Source organism: Myxocyprinus asiaticus, chromosome 25, assembly GCF_019703515.2.
Source record: "Myxocyprinus asiaticus isolate MX2 ecotype Aquarium Trade chromosome 25, UBuf_Myxa_2, whole genome shotgun sequence".
Lineage (NCBI taxonomy): Eukaryota > Metazoa > Chordata > Actinopteri > Cypriniformes > Catostomidae > Myxocyprinus > Myxocyprinus asiaticus.
In genome coordinates this window covers 7,670,009-7,694,131 of record NC_059368.1, presented here as the reverse complement: position 1 = coordinate 7,694,131, position 24,123 = coordinate 7,670,009, and the positions used below count along the sequence as shown (strand labels likewise).

General features: G+C 36.5%; 1 protein-coding gene across 1 annotated transcript; it reads left to right on the top strand.

Annotated features, from left to right (window-relative positions):
- Positions 1-16,353: 16,353 nt before the first annotated feature.
- tdrd15 (tudor domain containing 15) lies at positions 16,354-24,120 on the top strand. The gene is made up of 4 exons (XM_051654361.1): positions 16,354-16,427; positions 16,762-22,361; positions 23,580-23,608; positions 23,720-24,120. Exons 1-3 carry the CDS (start codon positions 16,354-16,356, stop codon positions 23,591-23,593), a joined length of 5,688 nt encoding a protein of 1,895 aa, XP_051510321.1. The 3' UTR covers positions 23,594-23,608; positions 23,720-24,120.
- Positions 24,121-24,123: the final 3 nt, after the last annotated feature.

Genomic DNA, 24,123 nt, shown 5'->3' with positions numbered 1-24,123 from the left:
TGTGTATGACTTTCTTTCTTCTGCTGAACACAAATGAAGATTTTTAGAAGAATATTTCAGCTCTGTAGGTCCATACAATGCAAGTGAATGGGTACCAAAATTTGGAAGTTCCAAAATTACATGAAGGCAGCATAAAAGTAATCCATACATCTCTTGTGGTTAAATACATGTCTTCAGAATCGATACAATAGGTGTGGGTGAGAAACAGATCAATATTTAAGATGTTTTTTTTCTACTATCAATCTCTACTTTCACTTTTACATCATCATTCTTTTGTTTTCGTCAATTCACATTCTTCGTGCATATTGTCACCTACTGGGCAGGGAGGCGAATTTATAGGAAAAAAGGACTTCAGGATTGATCTTTTTCTGAAGACATGGATTTAACCACTGGAGTATTATGGATCACTTACAGTATATACATTTTGGTACCCATTCACTTGCATTGTGAGGACCTACAGAGCTGAAACATTCTTCTAAAAATCTTTGTTTATGTTCTGCAGAAGAAAGAAAGTCATACACATCTGGGATGGCATGAGGGTGAGTAAATAAAGTGAGGATTTGTAAATTTTTGGGTGAACCATCATTTTTATTAACCAACTGCTGGAATGACTATCTGCAAAGCTGTCGTAGTTGTTTGAGGAGTAGCCACAGCATGTTTTTGATTTCTCACAATCTTGGTAAATAAAATTATACATTTCTTCCAAAAACATTATTCAACAGTGATTTGAAGCTTTTGAATACTAGATGAGCCTTAATATAGCTATTTCTTGCTGGTTTAGGACTGGCTGACCGATCGGTTACTCGATAATTCATTATTCACTGTCAATAAATGTATAATATAATTGAAAATTAATTGGCAGACTGTGTCTGATTGTCTTTGGCACTGTGTTGCTTCTTTGCTCAACAGGTTCATGTATATGTGGATCCTGTGCTGCTGAGTTGATGTAGAGGCTTTTTGTGCATCATTCTGTTGCACACATAAATACAAACTCATGATGCATGGATAATTTTCCATTTGTCACGGGTAACAGTCACCTTATTTGCAATATGTGTCTTCTTTTAATTTGTTTGTATTTATATATTATATACAGATATTGTTGTTTACAGTACATTCTCTGTCTTATCTGTAGTTTGCTCTGAAAAAAATAATTTTGCTCAACATTTCGCAGCTAAACTAAACCTCAAAAGGAATGCACATAAAAACGCATCGTGGTGGTGCCATTTTACGGTGATGTAATTTGCGATAATGATGGGTCGTTCATGAAGGATTCGTTCATTTTGAACGAATCTTTTATGTGACTCAGAAGAACGAGTAGTCTCAGCGAGTGATTCATTCATTTTGTGTTGGCTGCGCATGTGCATTATGCAACCTCCGTTCGTTTGTTACATGAAAACCGCATAGGCGCTGTACAGGAAACAGAAATGATCAGTTAAACTTTCAACTCTTTTGGTCTGAGTCGTTCGTTCTTTTGTCATGTGACAGCCGTATATGCAATGCATGGCTCACACAGGAAACAGAAATTATTATTTATTTATTTATTTTTAGTAAACAGTAACATTTACAATTGTGTAAATATAACAATAAATGTTATACAACAAGATATACATAAGTATATAAAAAAAGAAACAATAACAAAAAAGAAGTGAATAACTGAAAAGAAAAAAGCCAGGGATTAAAGAAAACTATACATAAAAGTGTCGTAAAAAAATGTAAATAAATATATTGTAAAGCTCGCAAATACTCATTGTTTTTAATGCTTTCTTACTGAAATAGTCTCTAATATTGTTAATGTACATCTTGAATTCATTTAGCAAAACCATAAAGTTGGGTTTTACGCTGATAAATTTAGATTTATGGATATGAACTTTGGCTATAATTATAAGATTAACTAAATGAAAAAACTGTTCATCTTCTTTTGGATAGTCAGTAAAGCCAAATAGTACATTTTACCATAATACTGAAAATGTTCTTGAATATGGAATATTCTCAATAATAAATTTCTGCACATGTTGCCATAGTGTAACTGAATAATTGCAATGCCAAAATAAATGTAAAGAAGTTTCATGATAAACTTTACAAAAACCACAATTTGTATTAATGTCTTTTTTGAACTTTTGTAAATAATGATTAGCTAGATAAAATCTACGTATGAGTTTAAATGAAACTTCTCTAACTTTGTTTAAGAATTTAAGAAATTCTTCATAAGTAAATAATAATCCTTCTGCATTATATAACTGATTAACTAGCCGAATGTTATTGTCAAACCAGTTTTATGTTTATACAATATATTTCGATTGGTCCAAATAAAGTAGTGGTGAGGGGAAAAATCATGCTTATAGATTAAAGACCATGACATAAACATTTGTTAATGAAAAGCTGACAATTTTACTGGAATTTTATCTATATTATAATTACACATTAAGATCAAATTAAGACCACCGAACTGTGAAAAAATGTAATGGGGAATGAAGTTCCAGACAGAATTGGGATTTTTTAGATGGTGCCTAATCCAGTTGATGTTGAATGTGTGATTCATAGTGGTAAAATCTAAAAAATTAAGACCACCATTTTCATATGTATTCATCACTAAAGATGTTCTAATATAGAAAAGAGCATTTGATCAATTACTTTGCTAGTTGGATTGTCCAGGTATAAAGATATTGCTGCATATGTTAGTCTTGCTATACCCTCAGCCTTTGCAAGGAGAACTCTCCCTTTTAATGATAAATCCCTTTGGAGCCAGAGATTCAGTTTAGAAATGATTAGTTCATCTCTGGAATCTTCTTGTCGGAGTCGTTCATTCTTTTGTCACTGCATAGCATATATGGCCTCCATGACACAAGGTCTAATATCCTTAATTCCAAAGCCTGATAAAGACCTATTATTACTAGATAATTGGCGACCTATCACCTTAATTAATAATGATTGTAAAATTATTGCTTCCATATTCGCTGAAAGGTTAAAATCAGGATTAGAATCTATTATTGATGAGGTGCAATCAGGTTTTATAAAAGGAAGACATATTCGTAATAATATTAGACTTGTATTAGATTTTATAGATTATAATGAAATTATCAATGAAAATAGTTTTATTCTGTTTGTCGATTTTTACAAGGCCTTCGATACAATCGAACATGACTTTATTTTTAAAACCCTTGAATTTTTTGGTTTTGGGGACAAATTTAAAAAAGTAATCAGAACCCTATATAATAAGATTAATAGCTCTGTAAAATTGGCATATGGAAATTCTCATAGATTCGAAATCACAAGGGGGATTCGACAGGGCTGCCTTATTAGTCCATTGCTTTTTTTGTTGGTTACACAAGTTATGGCCATTCATATTAAGAAAAATATTTTTCGAGGTATCAAAATAGAAGATACAGAAATTAAATGCACACAATTAGCCAATGACACTACCCTTTTCTTAAGAGACTATACTGCAATTAAGTGTCTGCAGTTATTTTCATCTGTATCTGGTCTAAGTTCCTGTAACTTTACAGCAGTATGCAATATTCCCGTGAAAGAAGTTGTCAAATATTTGGGTATCAAGATTTCTATAAATATGGAAGTCAGAAATGAGTTAAACTTCGCTCCTATCATTCAATCATTTGAAAATCTTGGCTGATGAGAGATATCTCTTTAACTGGTCCTGTGTTACTGGTTAAAGCTGAGGGTTTATCTAGGTTGGTTTTTACTGCTCAAGTGTTAGATATATTCCCCTCATTAATTAAAATGATAGACACCAAACTTTTTAGATTTATTTGGAAGAACAAATCACACTATATTAAAAAAGAAAATATTTGTAGGTCAAAAATTTAAGGAGGATTGAATATTTTGGATTTTAAGACCTCTAACATGATATTTAAAATAAAATGCCTCCAAAATTATTTAAAAAATAAGCAAAGTATATGGTATACAGTACCTAACTTTATATTTCAAAAAGTAGGTGGTATAGAGTTCATACTGAAATGTGATTATGATATTAACAAAATACCCATTAAACTTGCAAGTTTACACAAACAAGCATTACTTTCATTTTCCCCCCCATAAATGTACCATATGGAATAATAGATACATAAGGGTTAGAAACAAATCAATATTTTTTGAGAATTTGTTTGAAAAGGGAATTATTTGGGTTAAACAGCTGATCAAAAAGGATGGTGTCTTATACAATTATCCTGAATTTGTTCATATTTATAACTTTTCAGTTAATCCCATCCAATATTTTTTGGTTTTACATGCAATTCCCAAGGAAATTTTGAGGCTATTAGAATGTAATAATAATAATTCTTTACAAACAGTTGAAGAATTTACTGCAGGGCAAGGATTTCACAAGTTCTGGATGTAATAATATTTTCTTCTCTTCTTCATTCTAAAAATATACTTGCTGTTACTACTCACTGGAATTCTCTATTTAAAAAACATCTTGATTGGAGTAGTTTGGATGACACCTCATAAGTATTGCATCACAAATAAAGTGAAAGAGGTTTCATATAAAATTTTCCATCAAGTTTACCCAGTTAAGTCACTTGTGGTACAGCGTTTTAAAGTGAACATGGAAGATATTTGTGTTTTTTGTAAAATTTCCCCTGAGACTATAAATCATCTATTTTGGGAGTGTTTTGGAAAGAACTTTGGAAGAATAATTACTTACAAAGAAAAGCTATGATTCTTGTTAACTTTGAAGAAGTTGATGTTATGTTAAAATGTTTTTCATTTGATGGTGATAAAAATATTTTGTTTATATTTGATTTAATTATTATAATTGCCCATTATTATATTCACAAAGTCAAATGGAATGAAAAAATGCCAAATTTTTAACAATTTAAAATCGATGTTAAAATATATTTAGAAACAATATCCAAAAGTAGAAAATGAAAAACAAGAAAAACTTTACAGCTGTTTAATAGGTATAAGTTTTTTCTGTAAAATGCCTTTATTTTTTTTCCTTTTTTTTTTTTTTTTACCCCTGACATGGTTATATGTACTCTTGTATGTAAAGTAGGTTTTGTTCTTATTAAAGTTCAATAAAAAAAATACAAAAAATAAAAAAATAAAAAAGCATAGCGTATACGGCTGTCACGTGACAAAAGAACGAACGACTCGGACCAGAAGATTCGAAATGATTAGTTCACCTCTCGAATCTTCTTGTCCGAATCGTTCGTTCTTTTGTCACGTGACAGCCGTATTCGATATGCAGTGACAAAAGAATGAACGACTCGGACAAGAAGATTCCAGAGGTGAACTAATCTTTCTGTTTCTCATAATTTGTCCTTGGCTGCATTATCAGTTTTTCCTTATTGGGACTATAATCAAAGTTTGTGTAAGTAGACGTGTTGGGGGGAATTTGGCTACTGAAAATGTAACATTTTAATTTCATTCTGCTCAAATGAACGAAATGAACTAAATTACTTGAATAAATATTCGTTCATTTTGCTGAACGAGACTCAAATATTCAAGTCAGTAAAATGATCCAATCTTCCCATCACTAATTGGCGATTTCTTTCCATTTTTTTTTAATATGACTATTTCTGATTGGTTCACACACGCGCCCCATTCCAGTTCCAGCAACACTCACGTGCAAACGCAGCACGTGGGAAAACATGCGCATGTAGAGATTCCTGTCATACATGGAGGTAAATAAAAAAAATAAAAGAACTCATTATAACTAATACAAGACAGTTATTCCCTGTAGAAAGTGCCTAATTTAGTCGGTATTAATTTTTAAAGAATCGCCGCAGAATAGAGATCATGTTTACTTTACTTTTATGCAATTGCACCTGAGGTTGTCCACAAGACAGCAAGCGCGCGATTCAATTTAGCGCCAATTAAAATTATTTTGACAAGTTGTGTCATTCGTAGAATATTGCAGAAACAATGCAAAAATTATGACATGCGATTAAATTCAAAGCTACTTACCGATGGGAGTTGTGCATGATGATGGAAATCATCAGCGCTGCATTTGAAGGAGTCAAGTTGCAACAGTCATGTCCCTCCAGTAAGATGGTGACATAGTTGTGCAACTAGATAATTAATCAGGTGGTATGTTGTATTATTTCAGGTACTTCTGCCCATGCATTAACGTGCCAATCATGCCCGATTTTAAATCACTGGAGTGACCAGTAGACGACCTGCTGCATCCTCGGACTGTGGCAGACATGTTCTCGGTGCATCGGTGCAGGACTGCATGATTAGGTTGGATTTATGTAGATTGAAGTCAAATGGAGAGGTAAGGCTGTACTTCTGGATCTGTTATGTTTAATGTGTTTCGTGATCTTGACTATTTTTCTGTCACGTGCATAAGTAACTTTAATGAATAGCATATGGTAGAGCTACTATGTCATCTGGTGCTTTTCAAGAGTGGTGAAGTACAGACAGTTTATCAGGGTGGTGTTGCTTCCAAAAGCCGCTCAAACAGCTACTCAAAAGGTGAAAATAAGTAAGCTCAAAGCTAAAACTTGTAACGCTGTCAGTCACATACATCGCCGTTTGTTGCGAAGTCCCGCCCATTTTGGCGATAGACCAATTATCACAATGTATGAGGAGCAGTGTAGGCCATAATTGTTGAAAAGTCTCTTACAAACACTTGTGAAAAAAATTAAGATATTGATATAAAAAATAGTGAAATTTATTAATATGCATGATTGAAAAGCTTACAAATACTGGGAAATGAATACATTGATAAACATTAGATACATTCATTTATACGCATTATTGAATAGCTTCTTACAAATGCTAGTTATCAGTGGTGATTTCTCAGGGCCAGCAAAGCCTTCTCTGCTGGTGTAACATGCCTAATAAATAAATAAATAATTGTTAAAATTTTTAAAAAATGTTCATCCTTTCATTCTCATTGACCTTTTTGCCTATGTATTTTCAATCACTTTCCACTCCAAATTAATGTACAAACAAATAGCAAAAAAACTAAAAAGTTTATCCAATCAGAATTTATTCCTCGATGCTTACAAGCAAAGTGCGACAACTGTTTCGCAAATCGTATGCCCGAAGCCGAAGCAGCGCGTGAGTCTGAGCTCCACCCCGTCAGGCCTTCAGAATTTCCACAGAATCCCTCAACAATGTAAGTGAATAGGCATCTAAAGTCAGTTCTTTGCGTTCTTTTCGAAGAATTTTTGGAGCCTACAATACTACAAAATACGCTCGATGTTACAGTCACTGCCCTTGCCATCCAGAATAGCAGAGAACATCCCAATCGAATGAAGGGATATGTGGAAACTGTGGTTCCTAATTATGGTGATCCAACATTTGCCTCACATTTCAGGATAACAAGGCAAACATTTCTTTTAATGTCTTCAATTGTTGCATACACCAATCTGCAGTGGACACATTTGTAAAGGACTTTAGTTGGAACCATTGTGCGCACTGCTTTTTTAATCCGGCGGGGTTTATATACAGGTCGCTGCTGATTGGGTAACAATCACGCTTTAAGCGATGTACATAATTTGAAAGCGAAGAGCACGAGATCTTGCTGACGAGTCGGCTGTCATCACTGCCATTATTGCTGTTGAGAAAGAGATCCTTATGGATTTAAAAACCTGAGATGTTCTGCATGATCATGCGATTGATTAATTAAACAGGAAAGGAGGACTGATTTTCACTTCAAGCAAATTGGTAAGTGCTTTTTGCATTGTTATAGCAACATCAGGAGTTTTCTAAGTGTAAATTAGTCTGCTTGAGCATTCAGTGTCGGATCATGTTTTGAAAGTAACTGTGTACCCTGACTAAAAATTTATTGCAAGCTAAATTTAAATCGCAAATATTATTAGAGATTTTTTTCTGGTATGAGACATCCTTGGTTCTGGCTTTCGTGCGTGGACGTGTTTTTAAAATTTCAATTGGTATTATTAGTTGACTGCCACGTAATGTATGATAGGCATATGGTGTCTTAATGAAACTGTGTTTTAATGGCACGAATCACACTGAAGGCCTAGATTTAAAATGCATGGGCCAGGGCTGCTAGTTATATAACATTTTTGTTAGTTAATGTTTATATAACATTGATATAAACAACACCCTGGCAATCACCCAGAACACCCTAGCAGCCACCTAGCAACACCCTAGTGACCACCCTGAACACAATAGCAACCTCCTAGCAGCCACTTATCAATGTCCTTGCGACCACCCAGAACACCCTAGCAATGCCCTAGCGAACACCCTAGCAACCACTTAGCAACATCCTAGAAACCACCCAGAACAGCCTAGCAACTGCCTAGCAACTACCTTACAACTTTTTACAGGGCTCCAGACTGCGACTAAAATGGTCGCAAATGCGACCAAAAATAATTGCTTGTGACAATAATTTAAAATGTAGTTGCCATTGGCGACAGTCGGGTTGTGTGCGTTCATATGCGGTTTTGTCAGATATCATCTTGTGAGTTATTGAATATATTTTTAGAAAGCACACATCCAGTGTGTCTCGTGCCATTTTTCACCCGTTCTGTTTCTGACGAGCTCACTGCACCGCACGCAACAACAAACCCAGAGCGAGAGAGTCATGAACAAATGACTCCTTTGAACCGGATCTTTTTCATGAATCACCCAAAAAGAACTGAGGGTTTGAACTCAGGAGCTTAGGTTAGCAGTTTGAATCAGATTCATTTTCTCAGCAAATCAGCCGTCAGTGAGCTCACAACTGGGAGCACAGAACTTTCAAAATAAGAGTCCCTTTTGTATTTCTGGCTTCTTTATAATTAAAAGTCCCGTATTGTGTACCATTATTGATTGGGATTGGAGTAGCACAATAAACTGCATGTGAGATTTCATTCAATTTGCACTCTTGTAGTCTCTGTGTCTGGGGCCATCTGGTAACAGTAAAGAAAGACTAAGGCAATATTTTAAAATTGTGTGTATATATGTGTGTATATATATATATATATATATATATATATATATATCAAGCTTTTGACACTTAGGACAATTGAGGGACTTGTACACAACTATTACACAAGGTGAAAACATTCACTGATGCTCAAGAAGACAACACACTGCTATATGTACACTATACTTTATGTAAATATCTGTAATGTAGATTCTGAAGAGCAATACTAAATAAATAAAATCTTTTATCTCTTATATTTGTATAAATTATAAAAGGGGTGTGAACATTTATGAGACAAAAGGGAATGCAAACTTATCTTCTCAACTATATATACTGTTTATTTAACCTCTGAGCAGTGCGTTTAACCCTGCAGAGAACCATTACAATATGTTCCATATACATTCCTCCTAATCTTACTGTAACACACAAGGACCTGGATGGCCTAGTAGCCCAACTCCCTTCTCCATATATACTCATGGGAGACTTTAATAGTCACAGCACTCTATGGGGAAATCCCCATTGTGACACCAAGGGGAAGAGGATAGAAGAATTCCTAGACAATCACGCCTTATGTCTTCTAAATGATGGATCCAGCACTTACCTACACCCAGGGCACTGAACATACTCGGCAACTGACCTAACAATTTGCGAACCCGAATTATTTTTGGACCTTTCATGGAAAGTATGGCAGGACCTATGTGGTAGTGACCATTTTCCATTAATGCTAACCCTAAAAGGAAAAGAAGAAGCTCTAAGAATACCAAGATGGCAGTTTAAAAAGTAAACTGGTATCATTTTCAAACGCTCTGCAATGAAAGGTTTAATGAAGTCTCTGAAGATGATCCAGATGTTGAGGTCCTGACTTTAAGTACCTCAACAATAAAGGTCTGGAATCTGATTCAAAGGATGAAGGGCAGGAATGAAGACTCTATTCTAACTCCAAAACAAGAGATTGCAAATACCCTAGCAGTAAATTTCGAAAAGAACTCCTCCATTGAGAATTGCCTTAATGCCTTACAAGTTTTTCGAGCACAGGATGAAAAGAAAGGTATCAATTTTTCATCTAATAATAAGGAACCCTATAATCAACTATTCACAATGGAAGAATTGACACAAGCTATAAACAGAGCACATGATACGGCAGTTGGACCAGATGATGTACACTATCAGTTTTTACAAAATTTGCCTCACATTATCCTGTCTCTACTTGTAAAACTTTTTAACTCTATTTGGATATCAGGGAATATTCCACTCTCTTGGAAAGAAGCGATAATCATTCCCAAAAACAGGAAAAGATCATAATGACCCCAACAATTACCACCCAATATCCCTGACAAGTTGCTTATGCAAAACCATGGACAGAATGGTTAATTAACATCTAGTATGGATCCTGGAATCACAGCATCTCATAAGTAAAGTTCATTGTGGCTTTAGAAAAGGGAGAAGTACTGTAGATCACCTCATCAGCCTTGAAAGCTACGTACGAGATGCTTTCATCAGGAAAGAACATGCAGTGGCTGTCTTTTTTGACTTGGAGAAAGCTTATGACACCTCTTGGAAGTTCGGTATTTTAAAGGATTTATATCAACTAGGTTTTAGAGGACACTTACCCATTTTTAATGCTATTTTTCTATCAGACATACATTTTAAAGTCAGAGTAGGTAATACCCTATCTGACCCTCATAAACAAGAGCTAGGAGTACCACAAGGAAGCATTTTATCAGTTACCCTTTTTAGTATCAAAATCAACGGCGTTGCAAAAGCCGTCGGGTATCCATTGCAGTCTTTATGTTGATGACATTGGTATTTGGTACAGAAGTAAAGCCATGAATAACATTGAACAGAAAATCCAGCTGAAAATTAACAGAATGCAGTCCTGGTCAGTATCATGGTTTTAAGTTTTCAAAGACTAAAATGGTTTGTGTACATTTTTGCCAGCTATGCTCTCTTCATCTTGACCCAGAGATATTCATGGATGGTGAACACATCAGAGTTGTTAAGGAAACCAAATTCCTTGGAATAACTCTTGAGAGTAAACTGAATTTTATCCCTCACATAAAGATTTTAAAAGATAAATGTCTTAAAGCCTTGAACATTTTAAAGGTTTTAGCTAAAACAAAATGGGGTGCAGAAAGTTCAGTTCTTTTAAATCTCTACAGAGCACTAATTCGATCACGCCTGGATTATGGAAGTATAGTCTATGGATCAGCCAGGAAATCATATATCTGACTCTTGGACACAGTATATCATCAAGGCATACATCTGGCTTAAGGGGCCTTTAGGACATCGCTAATTCAAAGTTTGCATGTAGAAGCAAATTAACTTTCTCTGGAGAACAGACGCCTCAAACTAGCCCTACAGTATAAAACAAAGCTGAAGACCAACAAAGAGAACCCAGCCTACCATCCTGTTTTCTCAACCCCTTTGTCAAGCCTATACGAACAAAAACCAAGACATATCTGTCCTTTTGGACTACGGATCAAACCACATTTACTAAATCTCAAAGTAGATCTGAGCATACTGGATCAGACACACTTCAGTACAATTTCCGCCCTGGAACTTTAAAAAACCCAAAATAGTCTTTGACTTAACAAGAAACAAAAAATCTGAAACCCACCCAAATTACTTTCAACAACAACTCCTTTTCATTAGAGAAATATTTCCAATCTGAGGAACATGTATCATCTGCATTTGTGATCAACCATAAAAAAAAAGGAATATCTATCCTGAATCACAGCTCAATTTTTACAGCAGAGGCAAACGCTATCGTCTTAGCACTGGACTTCATAAAGACTATGCAACAGAGAAACTTTCTGATAATTTCAGATTCAAAATCATGTCTTCAGGCAATGTCATCTTCAAAAAATTATCACCCAATGCTTGAAAAGATTCTATGCAGTATGCTGGATTTGGAGGCCTAAAATTTCAATATCTGCTTCTGCTTGGTACCTGGACATTGTGGAATCCCAGGAAATGAGGAAGCAGACACTGCTGCAAAAGAGGCCTTATCAGCGGATTTCAAAAAGTGTCCAATACCTCCCACTGACCTAAAACCCAAAATAAATTCATATATTAAAAACAAATGGCAAACTGAGTGGGATCAATGCACCATGAACAAACTCCATGAAATCAGCCATATTGTTGGCAAAAGTTCCTCTCTGTTTTCAAATCACTGGGACCAGATCGTCTACACCCGCTGTTGAATAGGTCACTCCAGGATGACACACAAGTTTTTAATATTGGGAGAAGATTCACCAACATGTACCTTCTGCCAGAATCCATTATACCTGAAACATGTTTTATTAGACTGTACTGGTCTTAACCCTGTGAGAAACCTTTTTTATTCAGTCAGCACTCTGGAATAAATTTTTAACAAAGTCAAACCGAACGCAATTTTAGAGTTTTTAGGAAAAATAGATTTTAAAAACCTTTTTTAGAATTCCTTACACATTTCTCGCCATGGAAATAGCCATAGAAGCTGGCATGGCGTTAAAAACAAACAAACAATTAAACCTCTGATTAATGGGTTATCAGCTGACTTCCTTTTCTTTGGCTTTCTATCTTGTTTCTGAACAGCAATCTAAAACGAGAAAATCTGTGATTTGGCTACTAAAAACAGCCATTTGGCTCGTTAATGTTTCAGTTTGGCTCCTAAGTCATTTTTTAATTTATTTTTTTTTTTATCTGGAGCCCTGCTCTAGCAACCACCCAGAATTATAAGTGTGGTATCTTTTTTTATAATCAAAAATCTTCTGTGTAAGATATACACTCACAGCCCACTTTATTAGGTACACCTGTACATCTACTTATTCATGTGATTATCTAATCAGTCAATTGTTTGGCAGCAGTGTAATTTATAAAATCATGCAAATATTGGTCAGGAGCTTCAGTTAATGTTCACATCAACCATCAGAATGGGGAAAAATGTGATTTCAAACGTGGCATGATTGTTGGTGCCAGATGGGCTGGTTTGAGTATTTCTGTAACTGCTGATCTTCTGGGATTTTCATGCACAACAGTCTCTAGAGTATATAGAGAATGGTGCGAAAAACAAAAAACATCAAGCGAGCGGCAGTTCTGCAGACGAAATCATCTTGTTGATGAGAGAGGTCAATAGAGAATGGCCAGACTGTTTCGAGCTGATAGAAAGGCTATGGTAACTCAGATAATCCCCTCTGTACAACATGTTGAACATTGGTGGATGGGGTACAACAGCAGAAGACCACGTTGGGTTCCACTTCTGTCAGCCAAGAACAAAAAACTGAGGCTTCAGTGGGCCTACCATTTGTGTACCTCAGCAGAAATCCAGATTTGTCAGACCAAGTGATGTTTTTCCAATCATCATCTGTCCAGTTTTGGTGAGCCTGTGCCCAATGCACCTTCAGTTTCCTGTTCTAAGCTGACAGTAGTGGTACCCGGAGGGTCTTCTGGTGCTGTAGCCCATCCGCCAATTTTCAACATGTTGTACGTTCAGAAATGCTTTTCTAAATAGAATTGTTGTAACGTGGTTATTTGGGTTACTGTCACCTTCCTGTCAGCTTGGACCAGTCTGGCCATTCTCCTCTGACCTTTGTCATTAACAAGCCGTTTTCGCCCACAGAACTGCCGTTCGCTGGATGTTTTTTGTTTTTTGCACCATTCTCTTTACACTCTAAAGACTGTTGTGTGTGGAAATCCCAGGAGATCAGCAGTTACAGAAATACTCAAACCAGCCCATCTGGCAACAACAAACATGCCACGTTTGAAACCACTGAGATCACATTTTCCCCCATTCTGATGGTTGATGTAAACATTAACTGAAGCTCCTGACCCATATCTGTTGAACTATACATTACAATGCTGCCGCATGATTGGCTGATTAGACAATCGCATGAATAAGTAGATGTACAGGTGTACCTAATAAAGTGGCCGGTGAGTGTATGTGTAGGTTTAGAGGACTGATAAAAAAAACAAATAGACCTACAGCCCCACTATCAACAAGCATCCAGTCCACAATAAGTATGGGTGACTGGCCTGGGGCCAGTGTGAAAGAGATTTGGGCCAGTTGACGGAACTTTCAATTGCTCTATTAGGCCAGTACTGCATTGTCAATACTTCTTACCTTCATTGATCATGTACATGTGTTTTTATGTCTTGCAAACTTTTATGATTTTGTGTGATGTATTGAACATCGTTGTTGCAAATTCTGCTGATTTATATACGTATGTCACCAAGGTAAAGATATCTAACATATAAGGTACATGTAAAATATAACATATAAGTTCATGTTGAAATTGTGATAGTGACTTGTGATAATCTTAAAAGCATAATTTATAATGGGTTGAAAATTATGCACAAATCATAATGATTTTTTCCCCACAGCAAAAGTGTTTATGAATTTATAGCTTTCATGGAGTTACAATATAGCCACATATTTTCAGCTATTATTGCAAATTGAAAACTTGATAATTAATTAGTTGCAACTTTTTTATTGTTTTATCAAACTATATTTTATTTCGCACAAAAATATGCCACTAGAAATAAAGTTTTTATTTTTGTGGATGATTGAAACAAATTTGAAGGCCATTGAAAATATCAGTTTACATATGTTAGCAGAGCTCAATAATAGGGATGGGATGATATGGTTATCTCACGATTCGGTTCGATATATGATATGAGGTTCTCGATACGATATTATCTCGATTCAATATGATAATACTTAAGTGACGAAGTACAGCAGAAAATTGTGTTTATTTTTTGAAAAATGTTTGCGCAAAATGCACATTATAATTTCTCATCAAAATAAAGTTCTTTAATACACAATATAAATGCTCAAAGTTTAAATAATAAGAGTTTCTCATATACCTTTCACTATAAGAAAAGATCACAAACAAATGAGCCTTCAAAAATAGTGGGCTGATTAGGTGCAGAAAAAGCAATAGAACTGAACAGAACCTGTCCTGAAAAGTATGTGAAAATGTATATCTATTTTTTTATTATTTAACAAATTTGTTTGTCTTGATTATTATAATCACATTTTAACTTTTTAAAAATTCTACTTTCTATCAATGAATATTATTTATTGAAATTGTATAAATAATAATGTGTTGGCAATGTTTGAAATAATGTGTACAATTTACAAGTAATTACATTAAGTTTACATTCATTTGTATAACAAGCACTATAATGGTACTGTAAATGTAAGAATTGAACATGCATCTTACAGACTCGCACAGCTGTTGCGCTTCATTTATTAACGTGAGAGAAGTCTCGTTTTTTCAGCGCATCCGTTCTATTTGTGATTAATATTTCTTTTTACCTTTTTAACTGACTGTAAAGAACAGAGGGGGTATTAAAAGACACATTATTCAATGAAAGTGGAGTGCGGGATTTCATGTTTGTCCACATATTGCACGAAAAAAATGGTCCATTTTAATCTCAAGCACTTTTTAACAAAAGGTGATTTTTCAGGTATTCCAGTACTTAAATTTCTAAGAGCTAAATTCAAGCACTTTAAGCACTTAAAGGACCTTGTGTGAACTCTGTAAACAGTGTGGAAAAAAAAGCACAGTAGGGGTAAAATCAAGTGACCGAGATTGTGATGTTTGACGGGTCATTTCATTTATGATCACATGGACAGGAAACAGTGTTTCAAATATCGAAATATTGAGTTTTGCCTCAATATGGTTTATTTTTTGGGTTCGCAATATATCGAAATTTGAAATATCGTCCCATCACTGCTCAATAAGGTTTTTTTTTTCTGCTTGCCTGGTTGCCCTGACAACATTCTCACTAGCCCTACCACAGATATGATAAATAGCACAAAAAAATAATTTCATATTAAAAGAAAAAAACTATTATAACTCCATGTCAGCTACAAAGTGATAAACACACTTTTGCTGGAAAACAATACAGCATGTGCCATCCAACTGATGCTTCAAAGACTATCACAAGTCACTCTTTAATTTCAACAAATCATTATCTATGCCATCCAGCTACATAACGCTACCTTGTTTAGTTGCTGGTTGTTTTATTTTAAGCCATAAAACACATACACATGGATGATCATGATTATAGTAGATGTAGTGATAATGCAGGAGGAGCGTGGTCCACCTGGTTTGTGATGTAACGTACTTTGACCAACTGTGTGAAAACATAATTTGTAATTGGTCAGTTTCAAAAGTTTAATTAGAAAATGTAAAGTGCAGTTGTGCTCATAAAATAAGGTGCGCAGCACCTCTTGCAAAATCTGTACAATGTTTAGCTTTTTTTTTTTTTTTTTTTTACGTATTTGAATTTTATTTTTTTGCACTGATTTGCAGATATTTAAGTGTATTTCACAATACAAAATTATAACTGATAACTGTTCAGAACATCATGAACTATCCCTTGAATATGTTGTTTCCTCCTCGAGTGTCAATGACTGCTTGCAGCATTTTGTGATATTTGTGTATGAGTCCCTCAGTTGTTCTTAGTATCAACAGTAAAAAAGTAGTTCCCAACATCATTGAGCCATTGTGTGGAAAAACTCAAACATGCATAGCATGCAAGGAAACCAAAGAACCTACAGTAACTGGAGGCTTACTGTCAAGAACCGCTTCACTGCACAGTAAAAACGATGGACTAATGCGCAAGCTTATCAAAATCTTACAAACAGTCATTGATCCTTGAGGGGGAAAAAACATGATATTAAGAACCAAGGGTATGTAAAGGTTTTTACAGGTTCATTCAGTTATTATTTTGCCTTTTGGATTAAATGAAAATATCCGATACAGCTGAAATAGCTGTAGGGCAATACTAAATAAAATGATTCAATTTTTATGATTAATTTTATTTTTTATAAAATGATAAACATCTTGCAGACTTTGCGAATGGGTCTGTACACTTATGAACAGAACTTTATATTATCATGACTTCATAGTGTTGTTTAATTTTCATTTTAGGCTAAAAGATGAGTCAAAGCTCCCTGCTCCATGTGCACTGTGGCCCGTGGAGCTGAAGCTGACTCACATTGACTTCAGTCCTGAGGACACACTGGTACACTTTCAGGGTCAATATATGACCATCTGTGAATTAGACTACGACATTCTACAAGTTGAAATTCAGAATGCTGTGAAAACTCAAGCTTCTGTTCAAGTTGGAGAACTTTGTCTGGTAAAAGATGCCCAGTCTGGTCGCTGGTACAGAGGAAGAGTCCAGAACCAACAGGGAGATTCGTTTCATGTGTTTTTGCAAGACCATGGAGATATATTGACTGTTGGGTCCAGCCACTTGTCCCCTATATCCGAAACTCTGCTAATGCTCCCACCAAAGGTTGTCTGCGGTTTCTTTGCCAATACTCTGCCAGTCCAGGAGCAATGGAGCAGTTCAGCAGAGAATTATTTGTTGTCCTTGATAGGCAGCCAGATCAAAGGATACATCCACGCACTTCTGCCATTCCAAGTCCTCATACTTGAGGTGCCAGAGATTAATAGGGACTTACTGAAACTAAGGCAAGGGAGACACATAGATACCAGTACATTTCTGTTACTGGTTGAGATGCTTATAGAGGTACCCGTTCAGCAAATCAAAGAGTCTGTCCCTGATTTGTTGATTGACAAGCAAACAGGACAAGAATATTGCTTCAAATCTTCAAGCGTGATAGGATTTGAAGAGATTCTTTCACTTAATGGCCTAAAGCTGAAAGTTGGTCAGAAGGTACAAGTTGCTGTAACGGCAGCTGTAAACCCTGGCTTATTTTACTGTCGCTTATCATCCATGGGAAAAGACCTGCAAGAAATGTCAGACAAATTGGCTCTTGCATGTGAGCCAGGTAGTGGTTACTTGAGCAATAAACCACTTGAAAATCTCGGGTTACTCTGTGCAGTGAAAGGGAAGGATGAAAAATGGCACAGAGGTTTTGTGCAATGCCTACCTGTCAACTCTCAAGTCCGAGTTGTGTTTGTTGACAGTGGATATTGTGAGTCAGTGAAACTTGAAAACATCCTTCAGCTACCATTAGAATTCCTCTCGACACCAATCATGGCTTTCCCATGTTCACTTTCATGCTTGGCTGAACAAGATGATACCATTAAAAACCAGCAACTAGAGGCTCTCAAGAGTGCTTTGTTGGGAAAGTCTCTTGAGGTTGGAATAAATGACATTTGCAAAGATCAGAACTTCTACTTGGTCACCTTGAGCACTGTTGAGAAGCATTCAGAGAAGCAAGTTGAAGATTTTGGTAAATCGTTTGGAAGTGACGTTTTTGAGAGCAAGCCCAGTGTTCCTCATGACATACTTTCAAAGTGGTACACTACAAAGACGAAAAAGATTCAAAAGTCTGATTCTGTTCCTCTGGAAGCAATCAAGGAGGGCTCAATACTTGAGGGATATGTGGTGCATGTGCAGAATCCAAAACATTTCTGGATACGAACGAAAGAACAAAATCCAAATTTTGAAAGCATGATGAAGGAAATGACTGAATACTTCAGCACAGTGCAGCTGCACGAGGAGGTTTTTGAAGACCCAGTACCTGGTGCACTTTGCGGTGCGATGTACGAAAAAGACATGCATTACTACAGGGCTCTCGTAGTAGACACTTTGGAAAAAGGTGCTGAGGTGTTTTTCATTGACTTCGGGAACACTGAAAAGGTGCCAGCCATGTTAATCAAGAAACTTCCCAAGAAGTTTGCCATTGAACCAGAATTTGTCCTCAACTGTGCTTTGGCGCATGTTGCTCCGTTTCAGGATATTTGGCCGACTGCATCATCTGATTTTTTCAGGCAAGTCACATCAAACAAAACCCTGTTAGTTCACATCATTCACAAGAAAAATGATAAATACATTGTTGACCTATTTGAGAAAAGAGCTGAAAATAATAATAGCATTGCAACAATCATGACCGCAGCAAATATGGCAGAGTACTGGAGATACAACCCGGCACTAGTATCTATTGAATTGGAGAAGCAATGTAAAGACAAGGGGGGAAATGCTATGAAGAAAAACAAAATGAGAAGGGGCCCTCATGTGGTGAGCTTTTGTAAACGCACGTCTTTAAAGCCAAATCTTTCACAGAAGAAGCTAGAATGTGTGCGAGAGAATAGCACTGAACAAAGTACTCCCAATGAGGCACCAAAACCAAAGGTCGTTGTCCCTGAGCATTTCAAAGCAATCCATTTTAAACCTGGATCTGAAGTGAGCGTTGTTTGCTCGCACATAAATTCGCCATCTGATTTTTGGTGCCAAAACAAGAGCTCGAAAGTCTGTTTGGACAAACTGATGGAAGAGATGCAGACGTTCTACCAAACGTACACAGTTATGCTCGAGGCACACGCAGTATGTTGTGCTGTGAAATCTCCACACGATAACAGGTGGCACCGAGCATGCATATTAGGAGAAGATAATGAGAAATTTAATGTGATTCTGGTTGATTATGGAATATTGATCAAGGATAGGATGCAGAACTTTCGAACTCTTGCACCACAGTTCTTTGAACTAAACGAACAAGCTTTCAGATGCAGTTTAAACCTGATTGAACCTGCAGAAGAAAGTTCATGGAGCACAGAAGCATGCGATTTGTTCAGGAATCTTATGTCTGGGGATTCACCCAGTATGTTATGCAAAGTTTTTTCCCAGGTTTATGAGCAAGGAAAAGGTCTCTTCAATGTGGTTGACATTCATACACCCTCTCAGCAGGCCTCTACATTCCTTGTAGAGAAAGGCGTTGCTGTGATACAGACTCCGAAGCAACTACTTTCATCAACGTACCCTCGCTCATTTGTTTACTCTTCATTCGGCGTACATTCTGGAAGCGAAGAATTGGTGCATGTTACTAATGTTTCCAATCCGTGGGAAATCTATTTTCAGCTAGATAAAAACACTGAGATCATTGATAAGCTGATGGAGAGAGTTGCTGAAGAAAGTCAGCTCTTGATTACGACATCTGACTTGGACAAAGGTAACGTTTGCCTTGCCAAATACTTTTGTGATGACCAGTGGTACAGGGCTCGGACACAACCCGTCCAGTCTAATCAGCATGTGAGTGTGTTCTTTGTAGATTATGGGAATAAGCAAGTTTCGGAAAAAAATAATGTCATGCCAATTCCCAGAAGGGCTATTGATTTGCTGATGACGCCCATGCAAGCTCTGAGATGCAGTCTTTCAAATGTTCCTGAGTTTGAGCATTTACCAGAAGTCAATGCATGGCTTGAGACAGCCATTCTCAACAAGTCATTTCAGGCCAAGTTTGTGACAAAGGACAATGGACATTTCATCTGTGATCTTTATGATGGATGTGTGCACATCAATGAAAAAGTCAGGGAGCTCATGGCAATTCATGATTTAAAAGACCGTGATCCATTAGACAGCAAGCCTTCTTTCAAATCCAACAAAGAAAAAGCGGACGGCAGCAGTGTGGCCAGAATAGTGAATTCCAAAGAGAACAACCGTGGTAAAATCAAACAGGGCAGTAAGCAAACTTCGAAACCTGTTAAACCTCCACAACACAAAGGACCAATTAAACCAACATCTTGCTCTCCTAAAGTGGTGCATTCAAACGTAGACTTACCAAAGCTTGGTGATCTTCCTGATATAAAAATTAAACCTGGTTCTAGAGGTGTAGGCTTCATCTCTCATTGCAGTTCTATTAGAAGTTTCTTTGTTCAAATGAAAGATGATGAACCAAGGATCCTTCAAATGGGTGAGGAAATAAATGACACTGGCTTCAAAGAGAGTATGAAAAATGTGGTATCAGAAGTAAAAGTTGGGGACCTTGTCGCAGCGGAGTATGAAGAAGACTTGGCTTTGTACAGAGCTGTTGTCACCACTGTGTCAAGCTGTGGCCACTTGACAGTTGAGTTTGTTGACTACGGTAATACGGCAACTGTTGACAGAAAGAACGTTCACATGCTAATGAGTATATTTTTGTCTCAGCCCAGATTAAGCATTCCCTGTACGCTTGCAACACCTCACTCTTTTGAAAACGACGAGTCTTTTATCAAAGAAGCCATTGGTAAGCCATTAATGGTTAAATTTATTCACAAGCTTGAAAATTCATGGGAAGTGAGCATTCAGATTCTTGAGGGCGGCCACACAAACGAGGACTCAAGACGATATGATGTTGATCAGCAGATAGATCTTGCTGTAATGTTAAACGGTCAAGACAAATGTGCAACAGTACACCAGGATAAAAGCAAGATGTATGATTCTTCCACACACAAGACTAAAGAGTTGAACTTCCAGGAAAGGAAAAGTGAACTCGAAAGCAAGTCAAACATCCAGAAAAGCAAGAGTGAATCATCATCAAAATGTCAGAAAAAAAAGAAAGCATCCACTTACTTGCCGACACATGGTAAACCCAAGGGATTTTGGAAGAGGAGCTACAAGAAGAAACAAAATGGCTCAAAGCCAGAGACCTTAGTTAACTTCAAACTACCATGTGACCCAAGCATTTCAGTGACCAAAAACTCAGGAAACTCTGGAACACAGGAATATGCCTCAACCTTCAATCCAAATGCCCTTGAAACCTCTGTAAAGTCACCAGGCAATGCTAAGCTACCTCAGCAGGATGGAAAAGAAAATGAATCTGTGAAAAATCTTGATGTGTTGCTTGTTCTTGATGACCACTCTCCTGTATCAAATAGTTCTTCAGAGAGCAGTTTGGACCTCGAAACTCAGATGCATACCCTATTCCATGCACCTGTTCAAATGAACTTTGAATATAAAGGATATGCAGCGGCAGTCACCACCCCAGCTGAATTTTACATTATTCTGGAGGACCTGCTTTTGATCTTAGAAACTGTCTCGAGCATTCTTGAGAATCTTCCAGAAGTGCTGGTGCCATTACCAGAGGTTTGTTTAATTCCTGGTGCAAGCTGTTTGGTGAAATCAGCAGAGAAGAAAAAGTGGTGCAGAGCTGAGATAGTGCAGTGCGATTTTACATCTGTGCTCATAAACTTGGTTGACTATGGACAATATGTTGTTGTGTCTCAAAAGGATATTTGTCAACTACAAAAACTTCCAGAGGAACTCTCTAGATTGCCTAAAGTCACCTACCATTGTTTACTCAGAGGAGTTAAACCCAGCGGTCAGGATTGGTCTGATAATGCCAACGTTTTCTTCCAGTACTTAATGTGTCAGAGGAACCTTCAGATACGCTTCCGACAGTATGTTTCTGAAACACAGTGGGAGGTTGACATCATCACAGGAAACCAAAATCTTGCCAAAGAGTTGGTAGATGCTGGTCATGCCACTTATATTGATAATATGCTTGGAATCAGATTTCAGCAAGAGCTGGGCCCTAATTGGGACTCGCAAGAAGCCATCTCAAGCATTGTGAATGATTTGTCAGAAGTTTTATCCATGAAAACTGACCAAGCTGCTTCTGTCCTTGGAAATTCACAAGAGGTCCTTTTAAAGGGGAATGTGTCAAATGAATCCATGTTTGATCAAAAATCATCTCAAGATTCTGAAGTGGAGCAAGACACTATAAACCCTTGGAAAAGCAGTGATGATCTTGGACTTATGAAGATGGCAAAGCTTGGTCCAGCATTAGGTAACAAACAATGTAAGTACAACTTTTAATAATTTACCCTTTTTTCCTTCTTTGTTGTCTACAGTACATACACTAACAATCAAAGGTTTGAACACAGCTACTCATTATTTTTACTTTTTTACATTGTAAAGTAATAGTGAATTTGTTAAAAGACTGAAATAAACAGAATTTTGAGAATTATGCAGTGACCAAAAAACCTCATAAAAATCATATTTTCAACCTGATCTCATTGGAGGATTGTGATTAAACGTGTTTGAAAAACCTAAAAAAATTCTAACAGCTATGGTGCTACAGTTTCCAGTGTCCACTGGGTAGCCCCAAAATATTTGTATTGCAATAGTTAATTAAAAATTAAAAAAGGCGGGAGCCTGGTTCGCTGACTACCACATCTGGAGTAACGAATTCAAATCCAGGGCGTGCTGAGTGACTCCAGCCAGGTCTTCTAAGCAACCAAATTGGCCCGGTTGCTAGGGAGGGTAGAGTCACATGGGGTAACCTCCTCATGGTCGCTATAATGTGGTTCGTTCTCGGTGGGGTGCGTGGTGAGTTGTGCGTGGATGCCGCCGAGAATAGCGTGAAGCCTCCACACGCGCTATGTCTTCCCGGTAGCGCGTTCAACAAGCCACGTGATAAGATGCACGGATTGACGGTTGCAGACGCGGAGGCAACTGAGATTCGTCCTCCACCACCCGGATTGAGGCGAGTCACTACGCCACCACGAGGACTTAGAGCGCATTGGGAACTGGGCATCCAATTTGGGGAGAACATCTTTTTTTAAAAGTCAGAGCCACGGCCTGTCAGTGTCACAGCCTTTTGTTGTCTGATTTTCCTATTAAGTTCAAATCATCCATTAGAAAATGAAATATTCAATTAAAGTTTTAGATTTTCAGTCAAATCATTTTATTTAATAGGATAAAAAAAACTAAATATTTTAAGTTTTATTCATTTAATTTTGGGAAACATTAAACAATTCAGTTTGATGTAAGTGTACGAAATTGAAATGGGTAAACCTTAAAATAAATAGGCTAAAATTATTATTATTTTTTTTTTGAGTGTATCTAAATATATACAAAATATTGTAATATTGAACAATTGTGATTTTAACCATGATTTTGAGAGAAAGTGCATATGAACTAATTTTAAGCTTTAACCATTCCCACAACATGGTATTCCATTTGTTTTGTTCAAGTGAATAGCTTTACTAAGCTATTGTTGTTTTTCATTTCTTAGGTGTGCTGATGTGAGAACGCTCATGCTTTGTGAGTATAAAAAAAACTAATTACAGTAGCCATTTTGATTACAGTATAATTTTACTCTTTAGAAATTTAACCATATTTAGGTGAACTTATTTTGCCATTGGTCTATTTCAGTTTCCAAGTTAAGCTTGGCACAGCATTCCAGGAATCGTTTGTCACTTTTGGAATGGCTGGATTGACAACTTTATTTTTATTTTTTTACCTTGCAGTTGTGAGACTCTATAAGAAGAATTGTGTTCTGTTGAAATTGAGTTTTTGTTTTATGGAATATGTTAAGTTTTTCAAATTGGTCTCATTAGTCTACAAATGACTCATTATATTGTTCAAACACTATTGTCACAAAAGATCTTAAAATCTTGAGATTTTAAAATCTCTGTCCCAAATGAGAACATAGGAGTTGCATCATTTTGATGATAGAATCTAGTTTTATGTCCAAAGAGTGGACTTCAGCTTTTCACACATCTATAAACTGACAAAGTCTACATTTATGATGTGAATGCCTAATGGAATAGACATCA

Bases quoted from the DNA above. Each gene is read 5' to 3' on its own strand.
- tdrd15 (XM_051654361.1), top strand. From the start codon at position 16,354: ATGCATAGCATGCAAGGAAACCAAAGAACCTACAGTAACTGGAGGCTT. The intron at 16,428-16,761 runs GTAAAAACGATG...TTTTCATTTTAG, and splicing joins AAGAACCGCTTCACTGCACA to GCTAAAAGATGAGTCAAAGC.